Genomic DNA, 24299 nt, shown 5'->3' with positions numbered 1-24299 from the left:
CTTATTAAGCAAACAGGACCATGCTACATATCAAAGTCTAATCTGCTCAACAGTATGGGATACATCTGTGCATTATACATTGCAGCAGGGAAATCACAGACCAGTTTATTGTGGTTTGCTTGCTGCTTCAGTTTGTTTTCTACTTATGGTAAATTATCCAATGCATGGACAGAAATTGCCACAGTATTTACTCCTTCTTCACTTAAATCAGACCTTCAAGTATTTACTGAGTGACATTTTATAGCTTACAAAGCAATCTGCCTTTCTTGTCTGGTACTCTTCTACACAATATAATGCCAAACAGCTGACTATCTGCTTTCTAAAAATGGACTGTGCTGCAAACAGCATCCTGACAATTTAATAATTTGTCAAAGTAGTCCAGATATTATGAAGTACATATCATAGGGTTCAGAGGTAAGGTCATCTACTTACTCACCACGCAAAGTGCAACTGCTGACACTAAAAAGCAACAAGTGAAAAAAAAGTATCTGAGATGTTCCTTGGCAGACTTGACTTTAACATACAAATTCCACTACACCTAACAGTGGTCACAGATCCCCAAGAATGCTATTTCTCTTCCCATTTGCATTGTTTGAAATCACCATCCTTTCTCTGTGTATGCTGTTGATCCACCTGGAGTGGAAAGGAATTTAGATTGATTTGTTTTGCATTTCAGAGTTAGCATGGGTCCAGAATTCTGACGCTGATATAGTTCTGGTTTTTTTTGAAGAGAAATTTGCCCCAGGTAATACTAAGTTCTCTCTGCTATTATAAAAGAAATACAAAAGAGTCTAATGTTTAAACACAAGCATTGATATGTTTAAATGTTAATTCTGGGAGGATAAAACATGATCAGACACATCTGTATTTAAAAAAACAGTTCTTACACTGTATCTTCAGCAGCAAAAAAACCAGACACTATTAAAAATGGTTTTATATATATTTCCAACATATATATATATATATATATATATATATATATATATATATAAACCTATGAATATACTACATAGCTATAGATACAGATAGATAGAGATTAAAGTGTTGACAGTCGCAGGGTAAATCTACAGTTTTATTGGTTCTCTAGCCCTTAAAATGTTTCAGACTCAATATGCAAATCAATATTTACTATATAAAATGGCAAATGAGGAGAACCAATCCTTTATGATATGGAATATCCTATACTTCAGAATACATTTGTTTAATTTGTGCTGGGTCCCCACCACCATGCTAGGTAGAGAAGACTCAAAAAATCCCTTTATAAGCAGATATTCAGCAGAGTGACTCTATCACTTCAGAGGACTCACTCTCCTCAGAGTTTCATTACAAAACCCTTTGTGTCTAGTTATTGACGTTAATAGGGATGATGTCTCTGCCAAGAGAGGGATCTCAAGCTGTCCTGCTCTCCTGAAGTTATCTTTACATAAGTCACAGTAGCTGATACCTTGACTTTGGAACTGAAATAATCTTCAGTCTTATTTCTTTGTTAGTTCTGTCTGTTTAACCCTCATGACATAATGGGTACTTGGACTTCACAAAAATGTTTATTTAGTTGATGTATTGGGAAAGACCAGGACTCTAAGAGTTAAATCAGGAACACCTTGTTTTCAGCTTTACCACCCTCATTTAGCTGGCTTTTACCCTGTTATTTTTTGAGATTGGACCCTTTTTTAAAAGGTAGAAGGTTATGGCCTTCAATAGCACATTATTTGTCTTTTTGCTTGCTCTGAAGCTCTATTGTCTGCTCTGGACAGAAATGCCCTGTCATTTACAATATACAGTATTATTATTTCAGGGTTACCATGATGCTGTAGTGCTGCAGTTAATTGCAGAGATGAGAAGGGGAATAAGGCTACACCACCTTTTAGTATAGTACCTACTGCTTCTCACTGCAATAGTGTCAATTTCCACAGTACCTGTCTTATTTCTAGGCACAGATAATATACATTCACTTAGGAAAAGGGGTGAAATAAGCTTTACCATCCCAAAACATCATCTCAAGCTTAACAGAAGTTCTTTTCTTTTAAAACCTAGTGCTTTAATAAGCAAACAATTTAATTAGTTCATAATACATTTTAGAGAAGAGCTTCTCTACATGCCTACTTAAGCAAAGTTAAGCAACCATATAAACACTAACACAGTAGAGTTAAGCTTACAACAATTCAAAATGATCACCCCAATTACCCCAGGGAGCACTGCTCTTAAGTCAGCTTTAGGTCAGGCTGAGCTTCTAAGATGTAGCAAATCCCAGCATTACACAGCAATTCACCCAAGTTCCAAACTCCACCTGTGTAGGGAACTGAGGACCTGCACTGTGCATCCTTGAAGCACGTCAGGCTTTTTCCCCCTTCTGTCTCTTGAACATTTCCAGGATGCCCTGAGTGGATCTTTGAACTGAAAATATATTTTTACAGATTTTATACTGTTATAAAGAAAATGTTTCTAAAAACATAAAGGGGAAGCAAACAAAAAACCCCACTCAACTTTAAAAATATTTATATACATAATGTCACCGTTTCCAGAAAGCAAAAATAATCCAGACCCAGCAAGCCTTTGGATTAAGAGTTCATATGATACATACCATGTTGTTTAATGAACCTCAGGCAAGGAGCATAGCATGAAAGCTTTAAGCAAAGCTTTTCTTTTAAGTTTGATCCAGAATGAAGATACTCTTACTGTTACCTTTACCTTGGTGTGGATGAGGACAACACCACTGCCAGCTATCAGGGATGAATTCACTGTATAAATGCAAAGGCTAAAAGTGCACAGACCTCAGGAACCAGAGGAGGACCTGTCCCCCTCCCTGAAGGAGCTCACCTTGGTTGCTTAACTTTGCTTAAGAAGGCACAATCCCCAGATACAGGGAGAGAGCAGTGAGATCCACAGCCTGAGCATGTGTGCTTCAGTCTGCTTCTCCTCACTCTTGTGTTCAGCTCCCTGTTGCCTGCTCTGTCCATACTACACTTTGACTTTATAGTTAAGGAGAGGTATAAATGTTCAGAAAAAGCAAAATAAAAAAAAAAAATAGTTTCATTAGTAGGTGGAATTTAGCTTCCTGAATTTTCAAAATCATTTTGCTGCTGCTTTATAAAAGTAAGTATGCTCCTTTTGGGTGAAAGAAGAGAAGGGGAAAGGCTTCTACCATAAGGGTAGAGTTTTTATTTGTTGGTTTTCTGTACCAATAAAATCAAATTACAGGTGTCAAGGGACATTTTTTTCAATGCTAAATACCTTACGTTAAGATGTCAATTAAAGTTTTTCTGAGGAGGAAAGTTTCTCAGCAAAGCATGAATGTATTAAGAATGAGTATACCATTCCCTAGAGGACAGAATATAAAACAACCTGTCAAGTAATCAAAGATAACCAAAGAGAATGTGTTAACTCCCTGATGTTTTTTTCTGTTCGGCATCAGGTGAATGCAAGATCTTCTACCACCTGACGGAGCCCTGTTCTATTAATTCCTTGCTCCTCTCTTTCCATGCCCCTTTTATCAGCACTAAAAAGCTTCACAAACTGGTGGCTGACACAGACACACACTGACTGTGCATTATTTTAAGGACAACACCAACTTCTACCAGCCAGAAAAAGCTGTCAAGCACACACACCACTTAAATAAATAAAGCACAGCTATGCTTTGAAACATATTGAACTTTTAATGAAAATTAAGATGTATTCAGCACTTGCAGTCTGTAGTTCTTACATGCTGGTAAGAGAGAGCATTTGGTTTGATCCATCTGTGAGGATTGTTCATCCTTAATTCATAAGAGAAGGCAACAGAAAATTCCATGATTTCAAGAAGCTGTTCCAAACAGAACTTTGTATTTTGACTGAAAATATGCAATATAAGATAAGATACCTGTAGGACCTGGAAACAGCTGCAATCTGGAAGTCAGAATTGTATCCTACACTAATAAGACACTTAATGCACATTCAAAACACCAACTGAATCCAAATAGAAGACTACCTAGAGATATAAGTGCTTAGAATAGGGTGATCTCTACTATACCAGGAACTCCCTCTAGTTCATTTCAAAAAACACAACAAAACCCCTTAGGACAGAAAAGAGCTGATGAAGATAACTTGGGTTTATTTCCTTAAAATAAAACCCCAAACAAACAAACAAACAAACAAAACCACACCCCAAAAAATCACCCACAGGTCAACATGCTTTGTAAAAGATCAGTTTTAATGTCTAACTGCTTCCACTTCAACAAATTAAAATGGAGAAAATTTGGCCTAGGAAACATAAATTACTTTTTTTTCAGGCTATGCAGACAGAACATTACTTCTACTCTGAATCTCAATATGGTGCAACATGTTTTTAACATTAAAATGCACCTTCTCTCCCCCTGAAATCACTTTTAATTAACAATGCTTTAGAATACAATGCATAAAGAGAAGGAAAAAAGCAGAAGTCTTTGTTCTAGGTGTTAGAAGTCACAAACACAGTCCTCTGAGCTATATCAAAGGGCTATTTAAAGGTAGCCAAAGTCCATTATGAATGCTTACCTTTTTTCCTCCTGTTACAAATTGCTTGAAGTGGGATCTTACAAAATGAGGATGAACAGCAACAATCTGGGGGTAGTGGAGGAAGGGGGGGAAAAGAGGATTGTGGCTTAAGTAAGAGTTTATAAGAAGCACCACATCACCTTTTAAACTAGATAGCCTTTAGTCAATTATCAAGTATTAGAGCTGAGTTCTTTCTCTGAAGTAAAGCCTAGCTGTTTCAGACATTTGTTTGTTTTTCCTAGAAGAGAAGATAATTCTTCTTATTATATGCTGTATGACAAGAATTGACACTGAGGACCATGTCACACTGAATAGCTACTTTCTTGTACAGCAGGCTGCAGATTCAAGTGTGGAGACCCAATTGTAGGAGCAGTAAGCCCTAGGAGGGAAGTGAGTCACATCTGGAATGTGTGAAAACTTAAAGACCTCATTCCTTTCCCCCACATCCTAAAGAGCAGCTGCACCATGGAAGACTCCAAGCAGCAAAATGGAAACATTCGCCTTTTCTCCTGCAAGAAATGTTTCTTGTTAAAAAGTACTAGATTTTCCCATACACCTAGCAGAAGTCCTTTTTTCAACAGCCAGGAAAACTCACTTCTTTAAAGCAAAGTTAAACTCAAATTTTCCTTTTATATAGTGTACATCACTGCCTTAAAATAAGGCAGGTTTAATGGCTATGAACTGATTGCAAAATATTGACCTCACATTTAGCAGAACCCTCAAAATTTGTATCACAAATCTACAAAGAAATAGGTTGAAATGGGCAACACCTGAAACAGAACAATTTCTCTTTCACTTTCCCTTCTGTATTTGAAAAACTCAATAATACTTCCTACAAAACCAAGATTGGCTTTCTTCCTACCTAACCAGATCAAAAGCTTTTATATTGAGACAGAAAACTATATTCTAGTGACTTGAATAACATTGTAAGGAAGTGGTATTACCCTCTCTAATTTAGATTGAATGTGACCTTTCTGTTATTAAAGACAACACCATCACAATTACTAAAGATTAAAACAAGCACTTACTTTAATAGGACAGTCAAACGTTTCATGAAACTCTTCTGCTGAATATAATCCAAACACTTGCACCTGAAAAAGTATATTGAAAAACCCAAATAATTTAACTAATTTACACTGAACAATTAACACAAAAGCAAAAAACCAAACTAGATTTTATTTTGAATACCAACAGTGACATCTTTTTTCACATAATTAACAATTCACAGCTAATTGATATGGCTTGGTCTTCTACTGTGACATAACTCTAATATTTGCAGTAGTACAGAAGTATTTCTATGACTCTTTTTCCTCCTTTTTTTTTTTTGTTGTTACAATTACAGTAAAAACAGTAAGTTCCTTTTGCTTTAGGCTGATCAAATCTGTTTAACAGACAGCAACCTAACTATGGTAAGTGCAACAGAATAACATTCGGGAGAAAATAAATTAAAGATTCTTCCTTTCTGAGAAAGAATGGAAGGATTTTTTTCCCTCCAAGCAATACAGGGTTTACATAAAAAAAGAAATTTGTGACAATAAAGCAAAACCAGCCTGAAATCCAAGTTCCATATATTTCTAGGCACTCTCTCCTCCTCCCAAGTGCATACAGTGCTATTTTGTTTTATTCCATGATCATTGGCAATGTCTTTCTCTGAAGATTCCTCTCTTCTCTTTTATACTGAGGTATCAGTACATTTAACAGCAACAGCACAACAACAACAACGTCAGCAACAGAGTTGCAACCATAGGCAATCACAATATCTATCAGAATTAATCCATCTGAAAAAGCATCAATATCAAATTAAAAAAAAAAAGTTTGTACTATCAAGAGAATTAACAGTTTTTTAAAATGTTTCCTTGACTTTAGTCCAGAACAAGTACAGAAATATCAAGTGTTTATGAAATATTATTAGACTCAGATGATAAGTCTACAGAATAAGGTATCTCAAGATTTTTTTAAGTACAGCCCTCTTTTGGACTCAAGTCTGTCTCCTCTTTCAATAAACATTATTCTCTCTCCTAAGTCTCAGATGAGACAGTTGATAACCCAGCTCCTGCAGAACTCAGGAATAAAATGGGGCTGAAAACTTATGACCAGGAATTAGTAACTGATTTACTAAATATGATTTCCAGAAAGAGTAATAACCAGTTTGCTTTTTCATTACATTTTTAAGAGGTCTCCACCCACTGTCAGAAACTGTTGAAACAAACTCATTTGAGGAGGTATGGACACCCACAGGAGGAAGGGAGAAAAAAGAGCATCCCATGGAGTGATCAGTGAGGAAATGTATCTGACAGCAAATCTACTTAAGAAGGCTCTCAGACAGGCTCTCATTATTTCCTGGAAAAATTTGTATAAAAGGTAATCACTTCAGTAACTCTGCTCTACATATTCAGAATTGGACTCAAAAGTTCTAAAAGATCTTCTAACCTTATTTCTTTCTTCCCATCATGATTCTTTCAGGGCAAAAAAATGAAAAAATAATAGTAAAGATAAAATGTAAATCCCTTTAGAGAAAGATCTGAAGAATAAAGTCAGTAAGTATGAGTAATGGGCCACAAAAAGTGAGGCTTAATTGTTCTATAAAGATCAATTCAGAGCACAAGAACCCCCAGAATTCCTGCAGACAGTCAAGAAGACAGAGTAAAATTATTAAACTTCAGGAAAACTACAAGAGGAACTAAGCCATCAGCAAGGAACCAGGACATCCTTAGAGTGGCTCAAAGTTCAGCAGTCTCAGTGAAGTTAAAAACATCTCCAACCATCTCATTTTCCTTTCAAGCTTGTCTCCTGGATACATCTCCTAAGCAGCATTATCAGCTCAGTCCATTACTCATTAGCGAATATACTGCCTCTAACAACACGCTTTAAAAATACTTCTGAATGCACTGTGCAGGGCTGAGCTACTGCTCCAAAGGATTAGAAAAATCAATATTTGGAGACTGTGAGATGTATCACAAAGCTGTGATTATGTAAGCCAGCCAAAGGGTTGTATTTGAATTGGACCTGGCTGTAAGCCTAGAAAACCTCTGGGCTGATGTCTAGAGGATTTTGCTTTCTGGGTTTTTGTTTTCATCAGTTGGCACATCATATTCAATACAACAGCCTACACAAAGTAAGAAACAGAGGTAAGAGAAAATACGACAGAAAAAAGAAAGGAGAAAAAAGGAAAATACATGGTTAAAACATAACACTGCAAATTCTGTGAAAGCAGAATCCTCAAAAATTACAAAACAGCCCTCTCAAATCAAAAGTAATTAATCAAAATTAGCATTGATGCCTTGAACATTTTCCTAATATATCACTGAATATGGCAATATGATATTTCTTTTATAGCATGACAGCAAAATGGAATGAGTTAAGAGGAAAAAACAACTCTGCAAAAATTACATGTTATCATGGTTACTCTAGGGACATCATCTAACAGTTTATTACTTCTTAATGTCTCACATTCTTCAGAAAGGAGTGATTCTTTTGCTATTACAAACCTATATTAGATTTATCTATTTCTACTTTCCATGCCCACTCTGTTCACGATGCTCTTAGGAAGCTGGAAAAAGGATTTTATGATTCCACTACATTTTTCTAGTCCTATCTGATTTTAAATATCCAGAACCCACCACTGCAGTGCATTCAGACTTAGCTGCTTCTTTGCTTCCACATGTAGAAGCAAACAACATTGAGGGACCAAAGGGCAGGAAAACAAGTCACATTTCTTGAAAATTTATCAATGTAATACTTCTTAATAATTCTTATGGATATTCTTAACATCAATGTTCTTACAGGCATTAGAGATGACACTAAAACATGCAAGCAAATGGGTTTTCAATATAATTCATGTTTCTTCATATAAAAAAAGCTACAATAAGGACACCAATTACACTCTTATGTAATGACATGGAAGTCTCAGTAAAATTGGGACGTTTTTCAAAATCCAGGTTTTTCAAGATAGTGTACAATTAATACATACAAAAGTAACACAAAAAACTAATCTACATATCTCCACAATTCTGAAGATGCAAGCCTGTTTCCTGTTCTATTTATTTGAGCACCAAAATTCTCTTATACCTTAACATCACAGTACCCAGGAGTTAGACTAGAGGGCTGGTGTTGGTTATGATTTCTGCTCCTTTCCATGCCAGTGGTGATGAGCTGCAGCTGACTTCATTAGAAAGGAAGTTTTCTAAGAACCAAACGTGTCGTACAGAAAAGTTGGAAGAGGCTCCCAAAGCATTTGTTGGACATGTATGACATCCATGTGACAGGTTTTGATATTGGGTCTGGATGCTGACTGAGGGTTAGAAAATTGTATTGTGCTTCTGTGCTCTCCCCCCAGTCCATACAACTAGATCAAATCTAGTCTGGGAATCAGAAAAAAGAAGTAGTAAAATAAAATATATTGTCCAGCAGAACAGATATGAGGAAGATGTTCTCATAAGAAGGCCTTCCCTTAAGAAAATAAATGGTTTCCATTTCTGTCATATTGGATCCACTTTGACATGTGAAAATACATTCTGCTTATTGCAAAAGAGAACATATCTTCATTAATTGGTTGAATATACTTGCAGCTGACTCAAAATTACCAGGTCACTTCATCACATCTGCTTTTTTGTTTAAATTTGATTTAAGAAAACTAAACTTGTTTTACTTTACTGCTTTACAGTTTCTTCTCTCTTGCTTTTTTAAAAAAGGATTTTACCACTTCTACATATTTAATCAAGTTAATAACAACTTTCTAACTACTTGTACAAGTATTTTAACTTCTTACAATATCAACACTCCCAATGTAGTAAAGAAAGAGCTATAAGGAATCAAAGTTACACTTTTGTTATTCTCAGAACCTAGAAGTGCTCCATTATCTGGCTGGGCATCTGCTATTTTCTTATACAGTAGCACAACATACAAGTATGTATTTTAATCAATTTTAGGAGTGCATTATTTCACAGACATGAACCTTTCTGGATCATGTGGAAAATCTAAAATACCCAGAGATCTTTCAAATTTCCAGATGAGTTTTTCACAAGTGTAGGATATGGTGAAGCATCAATGTTCCTGGACTCTCTGAGTGCAAATATGCTGAACAGTGTACCTGTGATACTCCATCCCTGTGGCCAGGACTGTATTTTAGACTGCCTTGTAAAGTATGTAACGTCACACACTGGATCCACAATCACTATTTCACTAAATGAAGACAGAGTCACCATTTCAAGTACGAAGTATTTTCAAACAGAGTCAAACCAGAGTAGGGATTGTGGGGTTTTCAGTATTTCTGAAACTAAGTAAGTATATTTAATATTAATTTAGTATACAAAAATATATGTATGGCTTGCAGTCTCACTGCAGCATAGTGGATTACTGATTAATTAGGATTATTAGTCATCCACGCCTGAGGAGCCCTTACAGCAACAGCAAGTGCTTGCTCCCCAACACCAAAGGAAAACCTAAACCAACAGTGCTAGCTCAACATTTTTATTAGCTTGCACAATTACTGACCTTTGCCTTATCTTGCTTAGACAAATAGGATACTCTTGTGGTGTTTCACACAGGATGTAAAATTCTACAACCACTTTGATAGGCACTAGTATCCTAATTACTGTGTCAAGATACTGACATCAAGATATCTCTCAGAAACAAAAGGCCTGGATACACAAACTGTCTGCCTGCCTGTTGAGAGGAAAAAGAAAAACCTATTTGGAATGAAAAAGCACAAATGCATACAGTCTAAAAAGGTTGGTTCCCCACTTTTCTAACTGCAAAATCCAGCTTAATTTAAAGAACTTCTACTGAATGCAACATTAAGATTATCTACACTCCTCCTCCCCCAAGTCCACTGTGCAAGAAATATTCTCCTAAGTAAATTGGATATTGAGAAATTATTTAAATTATTTTTAATGCACTGCACTTGTAAATGGGCACAATATTAAAATAGAAGTCTGAATACCCTCTGTGCATCAGAATGTTATCATTGCAAACCAACATTAGAAAACACTGTCATCGACTGAAAAAACAAAAAGACATTCTTATAACTGGAAAATCAATCACCAAAACCACTAAATGTCACAGCTCAACATTCCAGAGGAGCACTGATAATTGTTAGTTATACACTACACAAATGATATATGTCCTCAGTCAAGGAAGTAGGTGTCAGTTTTTTAGGAAACTGTACATATATTGATTTTACATTTATTTAATGTGGCTGTTGTAAGACACTTTATTCTTCTGATAAACTATGATTGTTTATCAAAAGATTCTGTAATTCAAGAGAAACATTCATAAAGTGTGTGAAAATGAAAACCACCAGCCCACAGAAATCATGTCCACAAAATCCAATTTTGTGGATTTATAGCAGAAAGGCATTAAACTACTGTCTTGCAGGAACAGCAGAGTAGTCACTGAAGTATAACTGGCACAGCAGTAATGATTAAGTTGACATGTCCTCCTGTCACAGCTGTTAATCAGCTTAATAGCAGTTACATTATTGACATTCTTGTAAATACTTCTCCTACAGCATACTTGTGCAAAATATATTTGACTTTAATTTTGAGTATTCAAAGGTGAGTTCAGTTCTCAAAATGCATGGTCAAAGTAGTGGTGCTAAATGCAGGAAACTTCATAGGTTATCACAATCATCCTAGTGTAATACTAGGACTACCTGCTACCTCATAAAATATATAAATAGATTTGTTGTACCTTCCCATCTTCTGAGCAAACACCCATGTGTTCTCCACTTTCATCCAGGCTGATCTGATTTATCTTCACTGGGCTCTAGGGAATGAAAACAAAGAAAAAAATATTTTTAAAATTACATCACCAATGACATGCTTTAACATTCCTTGCTCTTTGAAAGATTTACACGTTAATGACTGAATAATGTTTAGCTGCATGAATCAAAAAACCCTCACAGAACAGGATTTCTATGGCAAAGCCAAAAGACAGCCTTCTTTCCAGCCTTCTGCCCAATCCAAAATTTTTACTTTCTTTGGTAGTTACCTGCCTCAGGGCTCTGGAACTCTCATGAAGTGCCAGGCTCCCAGACCTTCAGCATCTGAGCCTGTGTTCCATGGCTATTAGTGCCCCTATCAAAACTTTGCATAAAATACGGTGATCACACAGGCATCAGGGCAACTGAAAACTTTTCTAGTTTGGTTTGATGGCTAGGCTTGCAGCTATTTCTTTCTTAAAATTCCTTCTCTTACTTTTCTTTTTGGCTCTAATGCTGCTCTCAGCAATATTAGAAGGTATTGAATTGCAACATAGGGTTACTCATTCTTAGACAAATACGGAGAAAAGCCTGAAAACTGTCCCAACTTAATAAATTTTCCCTTCCCTATTCAAATATAGTTTTGGTTCTGACCTCCAGGGTTAGACAGCATCTGCTACTGTTTACTTAGCTTAAACAGCTATTAATACCTGAGGTACAGAGGACGAACTTACAACATCATTTGGATAACGTGATGCATATTCTTTTGCATACAAAACCCAATCCAATTATATTCAAGTACCAAGAAACTTATGCACAATGATCCTGATTTCACCCTCGGTAACAAACAGCTCATCATTTCAAGAATCACTGAAGGATCTTCCCACAGGTAAGTCTCTCACACTTTTAAGAACAACTTTTCCTATTCTCATAAAATATTGAATGGATTGAACCACAACTTAGAACACTCCTGTGGTTCTGAACATGATAAAGGAAATCCATCATGTGTTTTTGCAAAAATAAAGTGTCACTGAAAGAGCACTGGAGCTGTGGGATCACATTAGATGTTACACAACTGAGTCAGAAGTAGGCCCTTATATATGCTATGGCAGTTGGAATTGCATTAAAAGTACATAATAAGTATATAAAAATTCACGGCCCACATGGGCTACCTACAGGAGATAAAGTGTTCTCACATCCTCTGGAAAGTTTTCACCCCCATAATCTTTCACACAAACAACAAACTCCAACTCAGAGAAAGGAAGCTTTCATCCACTTAGAATATAACACATGCCCAAATCATATTTTCTAGAAGCTTCTTTATAATCAAGGTTGAACAACTGAACATTGCACTGCCAGAGTTGCCTGATGAGCTGGGAAAAGGACACTGCCCTTTTGCTTTCCTGCTTTCTTGTGCTTAGAACACGAAATTCTTGGTCTCACCACAAAATGGCACCTGGAAATATTGCAATTACTGCCTATCACAAAGTGATCTTTCCACTGTGTGTGGTTTGCAGAGAAGTTCACTGGGAACTTAAACCGATTTTCCTTGACTTGTGTGCTCCAGAAGTATTTACTTTTGCCACAGACTGGTTATGGTGAGTGGCAACATTTCAAGAACACAGTATGAGTGCACAACTAGCAGTGTAGGCAGCTGGTGCACATTCCACAACTGTGTTCCTCCTGTCACATTTTGGGGATATCAGCACAGAAGTACAGCTCAAGCCCATCAACCTGATGGTGTGTGGCCAACATAAAGCTCTGTTCTCAGATATTACACACAGAATTGGCTAATTCCAAGACTGGAGGATGCTGAGTAAGGCAAGATGTATTAGTTGTCAGTGTGACTTTCTAGAAGCTTCATAACCAACATATATTTCTATTTTTGCCTTGCCTTGATACATGACTTTCTAAATTTCTGCTTTGCTCATCAAGGTGCAAGAGAAGACTTTGCTTCTGTCTAGGGGTGGGCACAGGGAAAAAGATAGCATGTTTGCATCATTCCCTCTACAACCAGGAACACCTCTGACACTCTGAAAGGACAAGCATAGAAAGTTTAACTGAGTTTATCTAGAAGTGGCTCTTGTTTTTCTTTTTTTTTGTGTTTTGTTTTGTTTTTTTGTTCTGGGCTCTAAGTTGCCATCGACACAACTTTCTCACTACGTTTCTTCTTTTCATTCTTACTTTGCAATTGCAAAGACAAAACATCTGTCTTCAATAGTCCTGTCTTGGCAGAGGGTCATACACTAAAATACAGTGTTCAACTGGTCATGTTCTTCTCATTACTCCAGCACCTACAACCACCATCAGGCTGACATTACAGCAACAGCAGATCTGGCAGCACTCCAGTGGGATGGGCCTCACTGGAGACACTACTGTAACAAAATCCAAGACAAAAAACCACAAAACAGGACACACCAGAGGAGCTGATGGCTCAGTACTACAGTTCACACTTTTCCTATTTTCCTATCAAATGGCTTTGAGAAAATTTGACTCTGAAAAAATGAAGTGTAGAAAGTAGGCAAAGTCGACTATATAGGCTATTTGCACATAAACATTGAAGAAAAGAATCAGGAAGATGGAATTTACCTCTTGTGATGTGTTTTGAAAGCCACATGGCAATACTTTGGAGATTAAATGTGTGACTATACTCAGGATTAACAGTGCCCAGCAAGGCAAAACCTCTCCTGCAGGATACTAAGGATAACAGGAAGGGCTTCTACAGGTATGTGACAAGCAAAAGAAAGACTAGGGATACTCTGGGCCCTATCTGGAAGAAAACAGGAGAGCTGGCTACTCTGGACAAAGAAGAGGTTGGGGTTCTCAATAATTTCTGTGCCTTTGTCTCCAACAGCAAGTGCTCCAGCCATGCCACCCAAGTCAAGAAAGGCAGATGCAGGGACTGGGGGGATGTAGATCCTGAGCCCCCTAAAGGAGAGGAGCAGGTTCCTCCTTAGAGACCATCTAAGGAACCTGAATATGCACGACTCATAGGACCTAATGAGCTACATCTGTGGGTCCTGAGGGAGCTGGCAGATAAAGCTGCTGAGCCATTATTGCTTTTGAAAAATTGCGTCAGTCAGGTGAAGTCCTTGATGACTGGAAAAAGGAAATACAATCCTCATTTTTAACAAAGGGAAAGCGGAAGACACGAGGAACTACTGACCAGACAGTTTCACCTTTGTGCCTGTGTGTGCAGGCAAGGTCATAGAGCAGATTCTACTGGAAACTACCTGGCCAACAAAGAGGTGACTGGTAATAGCCAAAATGGTTTTACAAGACGAAAATCACACCTAACAAATTTGGTGACCTTTTATGACAGGGCTACAGTGTTGGTGGACAAGGGCAGAGCAACTGACATTGCATTTCACACTCCTGCACAATGTCTTTGTCCCAGATTGGAGAGACAGGGATTTGATGGATGAACCACTCGGTGGATACAGAACTGGCTGGATGGCCACACACACAGAGTTTTGGTCAATGGCTCATTGTCCACATGGAGACCAGTGATGAGTGGTGTCCCTCAGGGGTCCACACTGGGATTAATACTGTTCAAAATCTTTGTTGTTGACAAGGACAGGGGGACCAAGTGCACCCTCAGCAAGTTCAATGATGACACCATGCTGTGTGGTGCAGCTGACACGAAGGAGGGAAGGGATAATGGCATCCAGAGGGACCTTGACAGGCTTGAGATGTGGGCTGAAGCAAACCTCAAGAAGTTTAACAAAGCAAAGCCCAGGGTCCTACACGTGGGTCACAGCAATGCCAGACACACCAATGGGTTGGGCAGAGAAGTGATTGAGAGCAGCCCTGCTAAGAAAGACCTGGGGGTGACAGGTGATGAAAAATTCCACGAGCCAGCAGTGTGTGCTCACAGCCCAGAAAGCCAATCTAATCCTGGGCTGGATCACGAGGAGCCTGGCCAGAGGGTCAAAGGAGGTGATTCTGCTCCTCTACCCTGTTCATGGGAGATCCCACCTGGAGTGCTGCATTCAGTTCTGGTGCCCCCAACATAAGGAGGACATGGAACTGTTGGAGCAAGTCCAGAAGAGGGCCATAAAGTTTGTAAGATGACTGGAGCTCCTTCCCTTCTCCCCAGGCTGAGAAAGCTGAGGCAGTTCAGCCTGGAGAAGAGCAGGTTGCATGGAGACCTCATGGCAAACTTTCAGTATCTGAAAGGGGCCTACAGGGAAGGTGGAGAGGGACTCATCAGGAACTACAATGATGGGACAAAGAGTAATGAGTACAAATTGAAAAAGGGGAAAATTAGGTTAGATATTAGGAAGAAAATACATACTGTGAGTGTGGTAAGACACTGAACAGGTTCCCCAGAGAGGCTGTGGATATCCCAACCCTGATAGTGTTCAAAGCCAGGCTGAATAAAGTCTGAGCATCTTCATCTGGGGGAGATGTCCGTGCCCATGGCAGGGGGGATTAAGACTACATAATCTTTACATTCTAGCCATAAAATATTCTAAAATTCTAAGATTCTAGAATGCTGTCAGTGGAAAAAAAGGGTGATTCCAGAGTATTTGCATTTTTCCTGCATTCAAAATAGCACACAATATTTCCAATCATGTTCTATTGTTAAACAGAAATTTGATGATACAGTATTCATAACGGCATATATAACTAGCAATTCATTACAAGCTTTCTGCATGCCCAACACCTCCATCAGTTGCTATTAACTTTTTCTTTTTCCTATTTTTTTTTCTTTTTGTCTGCACCATACAGAGATGACAATCAGGGAAAACAACTTAATTCCACTAAAAGAGACCTGCTGATTTGCACAAACCTCCTGCTAAGTTTCAGTAGGAAATGACATACACAAAGTAAAGCAAACACGGAGTAAATTTTTTACAGTACTCAAGTCAAACTAGGACATCAACTATTAGCCTGTTCACTGATTTTACAGGTCAGAACTTTCTGTGGAGCTCAGAAAGTGATGATAGATCATGATAACCCAGGCTAAATATTACATGTATTTTAAAATAAAATTCAGGAAGAACTCTGATGCCAGATTCCTCTTAGTCAGTTACATAACAGTTTGGCCTATGATTTCCAGAGCTATGTTCCACTGGAAAGCTGTTTGAGAATTAAGACCTCAATCTATCCAGGAAATCAGAAAGAAAAGACCACAGATAAATTGGTACATATATTACCTAAATCAAAGTGTTTCTTCCAGAATCACCTCCAATTTTTCCTGTCCTAATCATCATTTGTTTAAATACACTTCTGTGCCAGTCAGTAAAGCTACTTACCATTTCAAATTTAATTGCATCTAATTAATTAAATTAAATTGCATCAAAGTTAATTGCATTTAATTGCATCCAATACCCTGTGGATAATTTTGATATTTCAGAAAGGAGGAACACAAATAATATTGTGAGTCACCCCCTCTCCACCTGCTTTTTTTTTTATTATTAAATGTTATAAACTCAGGCATGAAGTTACAACTGTCTTTCCCTTGTGGTTTTTTTTTTAAGTTTTGTCCAGCTAAACCACTCAAGAGTTTATTTGTCTGACAAAAACCAACAGGCTTTGGATTTTACAATAAAGGAATAAATGCCCTTCCTGCAAGATCTACATTTACATGTCTACAAAAGATGAAGAATCACTCAATGTTAGCGAAGACACAAGTAATCACTAACTCATCATAATTTGAAGGACTGATTATTTAATACATTTGGAACCATGATACACACTGGGGTTCGGTCACTTGATTGTTTCAAAGGTATTTTAAATGGATGTTGGAAAAAAATCTGTAACATGTATGAGAATCTAAAATTTAGAACATATAATGCATGCAAATATCACTCAGTTAAGAGATGATTTAATCTTAAACCTCATGTCATAAAACCAAAGATAGCTGTATTTAAAATGCTAAAAAAACTACTATTTATTATTTTATTAGCACTACATTTGGTAATCTTTTTTTTTTTAACCTAATCAGGATCCCTAGCATTAGGCCAATCAAGTAAAAATACACAACTACTTTGTGATCAGAATAATACTTCCAGTACTGTACAAGTAAAAATAATACACATTGAACTTCTCAAGCAACATAATTCAAATCTGGCAATAAGGTAGATCCTATTAGTTAGGAATGGAAATACACTTATATGATTTACCTGGGAACAGCTTCAGAATTTTACACTGTTGAAATGCAAGCAAAGAAGGAAGAAATACCTTCAGCTGAATTTCCATTAGCTGCAGTTTTCCTTCTGATGGAGACATGTTTGGAATTCTGGACAACATAAGTAAGTTTGACTGTTCAAAATCAATAATGTCAAGCTGACACTATAGAACAAAAAAATGTTACCTTAATGGACAAAAGAGAAGTTTAGGTAGCAGGAGAGAAAGCTAGCAGACACTTGCACATAAAGATCTAAATGCAGATTTTTGCAAAATCCTAAATTTAAAGGAAAGGAAAATAAAATATCTAGCAGCAAATATACCTCATGTGATAATCAATTACCTAATGTAAAATGCTGGAAAGAAATGCTCTTACTATGGATTAAGTCAGCTCTTCAATTAGGAGTAAATTCATGGCCACTCAGAAAGCTTCTTTTAATTGTGTTCTTTGTGGCAACTCCCTCTCCCCTGACACTCATCATCAACCCACCTTATACAATCAGTCCCCCAATGGTGAACCTGAGAAATCAATCTGCTAATGTATAATTTGTAAAGCTCCCCCGACTAACAAATGGATAATTGATTCTTTCACAAATGCTGCATCCCAATGGATATAAAGTGGATGAACATGAAACATAAGCCTGGATTTCACTCCAGTTCTGTGAGAAATGCAATATTTACAAGCTAGGAATCTAAACATTTTAATAGTTGTCTGTGACTTCATGCCTTTTAGCCATGGTTTGCAGGCAAGCCACAAGCACATTAGGAGTGTGAAAAGCAAAGCAGTGTTCAATCATACTTACAGCAAAGCTCATTTTACTTCAAGAGGTGCCCATCACTTCTACAACCCTCTTAATCAGTGCCTTCATCCACTCTTAAAAGAATTTTCAGAAACTTTTCCTAAATTAATTTAAACATTATTATTTATCTCTGTGTGACGAGCCAATTTAGCTGTGATTTGTCTCAACGCTGATTGTCAGAGGCACGTGGGCGAGGGGTTAGACGTGTGTCAGGTGCAGGAGGCAACCAGAAGAAGCTTTGTCTTTGGGAGGACTTCACCTGGCAACACCTCCCATGGGACAGACAGCAGGAGACACTGAGCCACCAATGGACTGCCATGGAAGGCTGGACTGGGCCAGTGGTCTCCTGTCAGCAGGCACACTCTGGGAGCAGCCAGAGGGCATAACAAGTAACTGCACCATGACCTGGAGAAGCTTTGGAGATTGTGCTTTTTGCTTTTGGGGGCTTTTGGTTTTTATGCTTTTTGTGTCTCTTTGGGGACTTGTCTTCTGGCTGGGAGCTTTTCAGACTAGATTTTTAGCTTTGGCTTCAGCCTGCTGCGGGACTTGCTTGCTCTCTCCTTTGCCCTGGTCCCAGGCTGTCTTTGGCCCTCCCTCCTGTCCTGCCTCCCCGTGTCCCTGACCGCCGCCCTGCCCTTTGCCCCATGTCCCTGCCGAGCTCCCTGCTTTCAGCCCGGCCCCGGATCCTCGCGGTGTCCCTGTCCAGGGTCCTGCAGCTCCGCTCCGAGCCCTCTGGCAGCTGCCCGCGCTCTCTCCGAGATCCCCGCGGGCTCGTTCGGAGCATCCCGGGCAGGGCGGGCAGCGAGCAGCGCCCCGAGCTGGGACACTGACTGCCCTTCCCAGCTCACAGATGGCAAAGCTCTTCACTTTCCCTCTCTTTCTCCTCTCCCTCTCTCTCTCCCCCCCCCCCCCCCACTCCTTTTCCATTTTCTTTCCTTCTTTCCTGTCTTTTCTAACCCTCTTTCGTTTGTCAACTCCTTTTTAAGTTTCCAATAAACAGTTCTCAGATACAACGTTTGCCTCGTTTGGCTTAATTTACTTCCTGACCATCCATTCCTAAAGGAACTCGCAGTTTCCCTCAGGAGAACGTGACACTATGCACACACACACACATCTATATACCAAAAGAAGAAAACCACCTAAGGGTCTTTTCTGCTACACGAGTATCAATCTGGATCTGCATAATGATTATTATGTAGCTGTTCTCCCTACTAATGCAAATTGTATGTACACAGTTGCATTGTAATAAAAAACCTGTCTCCTAAAAGTGCCTTTAATTTATTCATGTTTCATCTGCATGCCATTCACATAAACAGCCATGTAAAGCTCCAATGTACAGCAATATGATCAATCAACCCATGGTTTTATATGTTAGCCTACTGGAGTATGGACTACCATTACTATGTTTATATTATTTCTACCATGGTGGAGGTATCCAAGTGTAAAATACGACTGGCAAACAGAAACCACCTTAGTTATTGTCATAACTAAGCTAAGATCCTCACAAGTCTTGCTCTATGTAGGATGAGGAACTTGCTTTGAAAAGCACCCTAAATCCTCAGCAAAAGCCAAACACAAGTGTATTACACGTTGTGTCCCATCTGTTTCAACTTCAAAACACTCATAACTGGTTCTCTTGCACAGAGGAACTTTTAAAAGAAATGAATTCATGCACTTTTTTTGCCCCAAATGCTTCAGTGTTGCACTGACTCACATGTATTTCAGATATTTGTAGAATTTTATTGATACAGTACAGGCAAACTCAAACCCCAAATTCTGATGCTGTACCGTGATTTACTTATAAAAAGATAAAAGTACACACATGTACTTATACATAGCTGAGAAATAAAGCACAGTAACACAGAGGTAAAAATTGAAAAGGCAGCTGAAGGAAAAAAGATGTTCACCACTGCCTGCAACAAAGTAGCATACCCTATATTCACAACATCTAAAGTTTAATTTGCTGAAAATTTACTAATATCCACACCAAAGAGGTTTAGTACAACAATACTAACAGCGAAATTCTGGTAAGTGAGAATTCTTGCTCCATTGCATTTCCTATAACACTCTTGAATCTGTCACTCTCCAAATGAAAAATAGGAGATTATGTCGGTGAGAAGAAAAGGGAGGGGGGGAAAGCTTGGGAGAGCGACAAGGTCTGGGACACAAAATAGTAACAACATTAACTTTTATTTTGTCTGCAGGAAGGCAGACCTTACCTACAACAAACAAAGATCTCAAAAGCTTGTGTAAAACTAAGGGAATATGAGGACAAGAAGTCTCTCATATAAAGTCTAAGACAGTGAGGAAGAACAAAAAGCCTACAGTGATTTCAGTATTTTCCACATCAGTGAATCCCTTAACCTTGTTTGTCAATTGCAGGGACTAAGAAAAAAAACAACCAAGGGAAAAAATATTAACAAGGGATCTCTCTAAATCTCTAGTAGTTACTAGATAATCAGAATGCTTGTTTAGGAATGACAGAACTATTACCAAAACCGAATCTATATTAAAAGCCTAGACTGCTTCCTAGCAGAATTGAACTGTTAGCTAATTCCTGATGCATCTGAAGAAAAATCTCTTTTCTGTTAAAACACTGCTGTGTAAGGAGATATCCTCCTGGGAACCCTGTGCCAAAGTAAGCAAACTACTCCCATTTCCTTCTCTCCCCAGGTGCCCTTTGCCATCCTCTGTATAACTGTAGGGCTCTTTAACAATGTTATATCCTAAACCTTCCTCAACCTCTTTGTTGTTGTGTGTTAATGTCATCTGAGACTATGAAGCAATATTCCCCATCACACATCCATGGGGAATGTTGAAGTACAGGGGGAGGGCTGAGGAAAGTCTGCTGGTGATAGATATACCTTCCTTGGAAAACCCAACACCCCCTGGGGAGAAGGACTATTTCAGGCAATGTGGAGGTTCACCTCACCAATTTCTGTAATTGCTTTCTTTTCAGGATAGTTTTCCAAACACAATGAACTTGTGAGAATTCATCTTTAAATATAAACTTTCAGGAGAGGCTACTGAATTATTAAAATGGGTTTTGAAGGACAATCGCCAAAACATATCTAAAACTCTGAGGATGTAACTTAAGGGGCACTTTCATGCTTGTTTCTAACAGAACACCACTGCCACTGTCATTAATGTATTTAACAGAATTTTGTAGAATTCCATCCTTGAAGTGGAAAGTATGAGATTTTACTCCATTTCTTGATAAGCCACATTCCAGAAATGTAACTAATGAAAAAGGCCAAACAGGTCATAAAGTTAAAGTTCTTGTCAGGAGAGGTTTTCTTTCTGGAGATTATTTCACTGTTGCTTCCACCAAGTAACTTTTGAAAAAGCAAAGGAGGTGTTGACTGTTCTACTCAGGGCTTATGTACTGTTATGTTAACATCATTTCCAGGAAGGTTTTCTGAACAGCCATGATGCTCATCCCACTCTCTGATCTAACACAAGATAGAGGACATCACCCCATGAAGCCTAGAAATCCTGTTTCTCCACACATTCCACACAAGGACAGTATTTTCCTCACAGTTCTGTTTTTCCTATAAGCTCCTGCAATGAAAAACTACAGTAAGTACTTTTTCCAATTATTTTAGCTTTTCAACCACTCTGCTGTAGACAATGATCCAAACCCAGGAGCTACTGAAATCAGTGAAAAGATCTCCACTGATGGAACCAGAGAGATGCAGAAATATTATGTGGGAATGAATTCCCTTTCCTGTCTGAAAACAACATAAGTAGTCATATTCCTGGCATGGTTAAATATTACAGTGGATGATCAGTGCTCAAGCTCAGCCAACACCTACACCTACAGTGCCATTTTCCATGTAGACTTTCAGTTATCAACACAGATACAGACTGGCATAAGTCAGAGCTATATGCAATAATAACCACATTTTCTGATTACTGAAAGCACTGTATTCACTTTGGACACCAAATCAGGAACTTTCTTTATTTGCAGTTATAAACATCTGGCAAAGTCTCACAAGTCCACCAGAGATACTCAGTCAATACTGGGTGTCTGATTCTTGTCAGGATCCTAAAAACATATGCAAACCAGAAAGATGGAGGGAGATAAAGAGTACTCACACAAGTAGAAACTGTGTATAATGAAGTGCACTCTAACTTTCTGTAAGCAGTATATTGTATGCCATATCCTCATTGTGACAGTGCGATAGGGAAACCTAAATATAAAGATGAATTGATCCTCTGCAAGTTTCTCAATGCATTTACATACAAAGAGGCTCTATTTCAATACCAGTGAAGTGTACATTTGATTGCATATCATAAACCTTATTTAAAGTAGATCAAAAAAGCAAACAGATTCATTCACTCCATCTTTACACTGCTCACATTTCAAAGCTCCTATCTGTAAAACTGCCAAGACCTTCAATAACTAGACTTCAATTAGCAGCCAGTTTAGGACTACAGTGGTGAACCTTCCAACACCAAAATACAGATTTCTGACTTTTTTTATACTTTTATTTCTCTATGTCAGAGGACACTGAGTGAAACTAACTTCTTCAGCAGCACCACAGTGGAGATGGCCAGCTTGATAGTAGATACTTTTATCAGCAGCCTCTCTAGAGGTATTAATACCAGACACTGGTCAAATCTGTACTGTAGATGCTTAATATTCCATCATGAGTGCAATAAAGTGCTATGCACACTGACATGTCTTTTAAAACAAGTAAGTCTCATCCTTCAGAAAGGAATCTTTATTAGAATTTTTAAAATCATTATCAATAATATCTTCACCATAGGAGAAAGTACTTGGTTTTACCTTCATGTTTTGCTCATCATATTATGCCCCTGTTATGTCATTACCTATTTTTAGTAGTGCTGTATTTTTATTGTTAATGGAAACAAAGGGATGTAGCTCTGTCATTAATGTCAACTTGTATAAGAAAACATTGTCCTCCAGAACTCAGTTTTTCTAACTAGGAAAACATTTTCTAATGTAAATAGTATTTTATTAATGCTTGAACTCTTAATAATTCTGACAGGCAAACAACTATTTTTCCATACATGCACATAAGTGCCTGCGTTCCCTATGGACAAAAATGCCATCCAGGTATAATACCCCTTTTGAAAGGAAAACAGCCCTAGGAATCAGCAATACACTAGCTTCTTACAATCAAACTTGTCCAAATCCTCCCTTTGCTTTTAAGTGTTATTAGGTTTTAGAAAACGCACACCTGAGTTACCAGTCTTCTGTGAAAGTACTTAATCAGTGCTGCCTGAAACTAGCTGCTTCACTGGTGCCAGTAAAACTCCAGAGCAATTTGGCACAGTGGTCCACTTTCTAAATAGCAAATGTTACTAGACCTGGATGGTGAAAGAGTTAATAGGGAAAAAAAAAAAAGTTTTCATGATTTTGATGTATCTCAATAATATATAAATAATTTTGTTCAAAACTTTTTGAAAGTTATACACGTAAATTCATTTAGCACTATTATAGTAAGGTACTCTATCTGATCCCCCATAGAACCAAGAGGCAACAAGGTCTGGTGAAAAAAGAAAACAAATTGGTTACTTTGTCCTTTCATTGATCAACAATGCTGCATTAAATACTACAGTAGTAATGTCCTTAATGACTTTCATGTTTAGCATTCTCCCCTTTTGAAAAATCTTCCCTCTAGAATACTCAATGCTTCAATTAAAAAAAACCAAAACAAACATTCAGAATATGACAGCACCCTACCAAGTCAAGAGAAAGTGAACTATTTTCCATGTCTAGATGCTTGTGATAGAACAGTATGCAATCACAGTCCTTCACCTCATTAAAAGGTGACATAACAGATTTCTACTGAAATCAGTGACTTTAAAGAAGGCTGCTAAGGTACCTTAAATGGAATACATTTAGAGTTGGTCATGAAATGCAACAGACAAACAACAGGATACACACTGAACAAAAGTGATTGATACTGGAGAATAAAAAAGGAGAGATTTTCCAATACTGCTATGTTAAAAAAAAAAAGGAAAACAATATGCATATGAAGGGTAATGAAGTTGTAGAAGGACCATTTGGTCTAAAGATGGGGCTGTAATCCTTCTCTAAAAAAATCCATGGCAAACATAGTGGCTAGTAAAGAATTCAAAAGAGAAGCAGAAACAATTCCAGAATCAGCTGATAAAGTACTTAG

The 24299-nt window shown here is 37.9% G+C and overlaps 1 protein-coding gene across 1 annotated transcript in view; it reads right to left on the bottom strand.

The window, feature by feature from the left end:
* The window catches only part of VPS41 (VPS41 subunit of HOPS complex), a 106340-nt gene that overhangs the window by 53569 nt on the left and 28472 nt on the right, over positions 1-24299 (bottom strand). The window contains exons 5-7 of the mRNA XM_079301917.1: positions 11200-11274; positions 5538-5600; positions 4510-4575 (exon numbers count right to left, since the gene is read on the bottom strand). Of these exons, the coding sequence (XP_079158043.1) occupies positions 4510-4575; positions 5538-5600; positions 11200-11274 (204 nt within the window). The remainder of the gene's footprint in view (positions 1-4509; positions 4576-5537; positions 5601-11199; positions 11275-24299) is intronic.

This window comes from Erithacus rubecula (assembly GCF_903797595.1).
Source record: "Erithacus rubecula genome assembly, chromosome: 3".
In the NCBI taxonomy this organism is placed as follows: domain Eukaryota; kingdom Metazoa; phylum Chordata; class Aves; order Passeriformes; family Muscicapidae; genus Erithacus; species Erithacus rubecula.
Note: the sequence above shows the minus strand (reverse complement) of the source record. Positions and strands in the feature narration are given on the sequence as shown.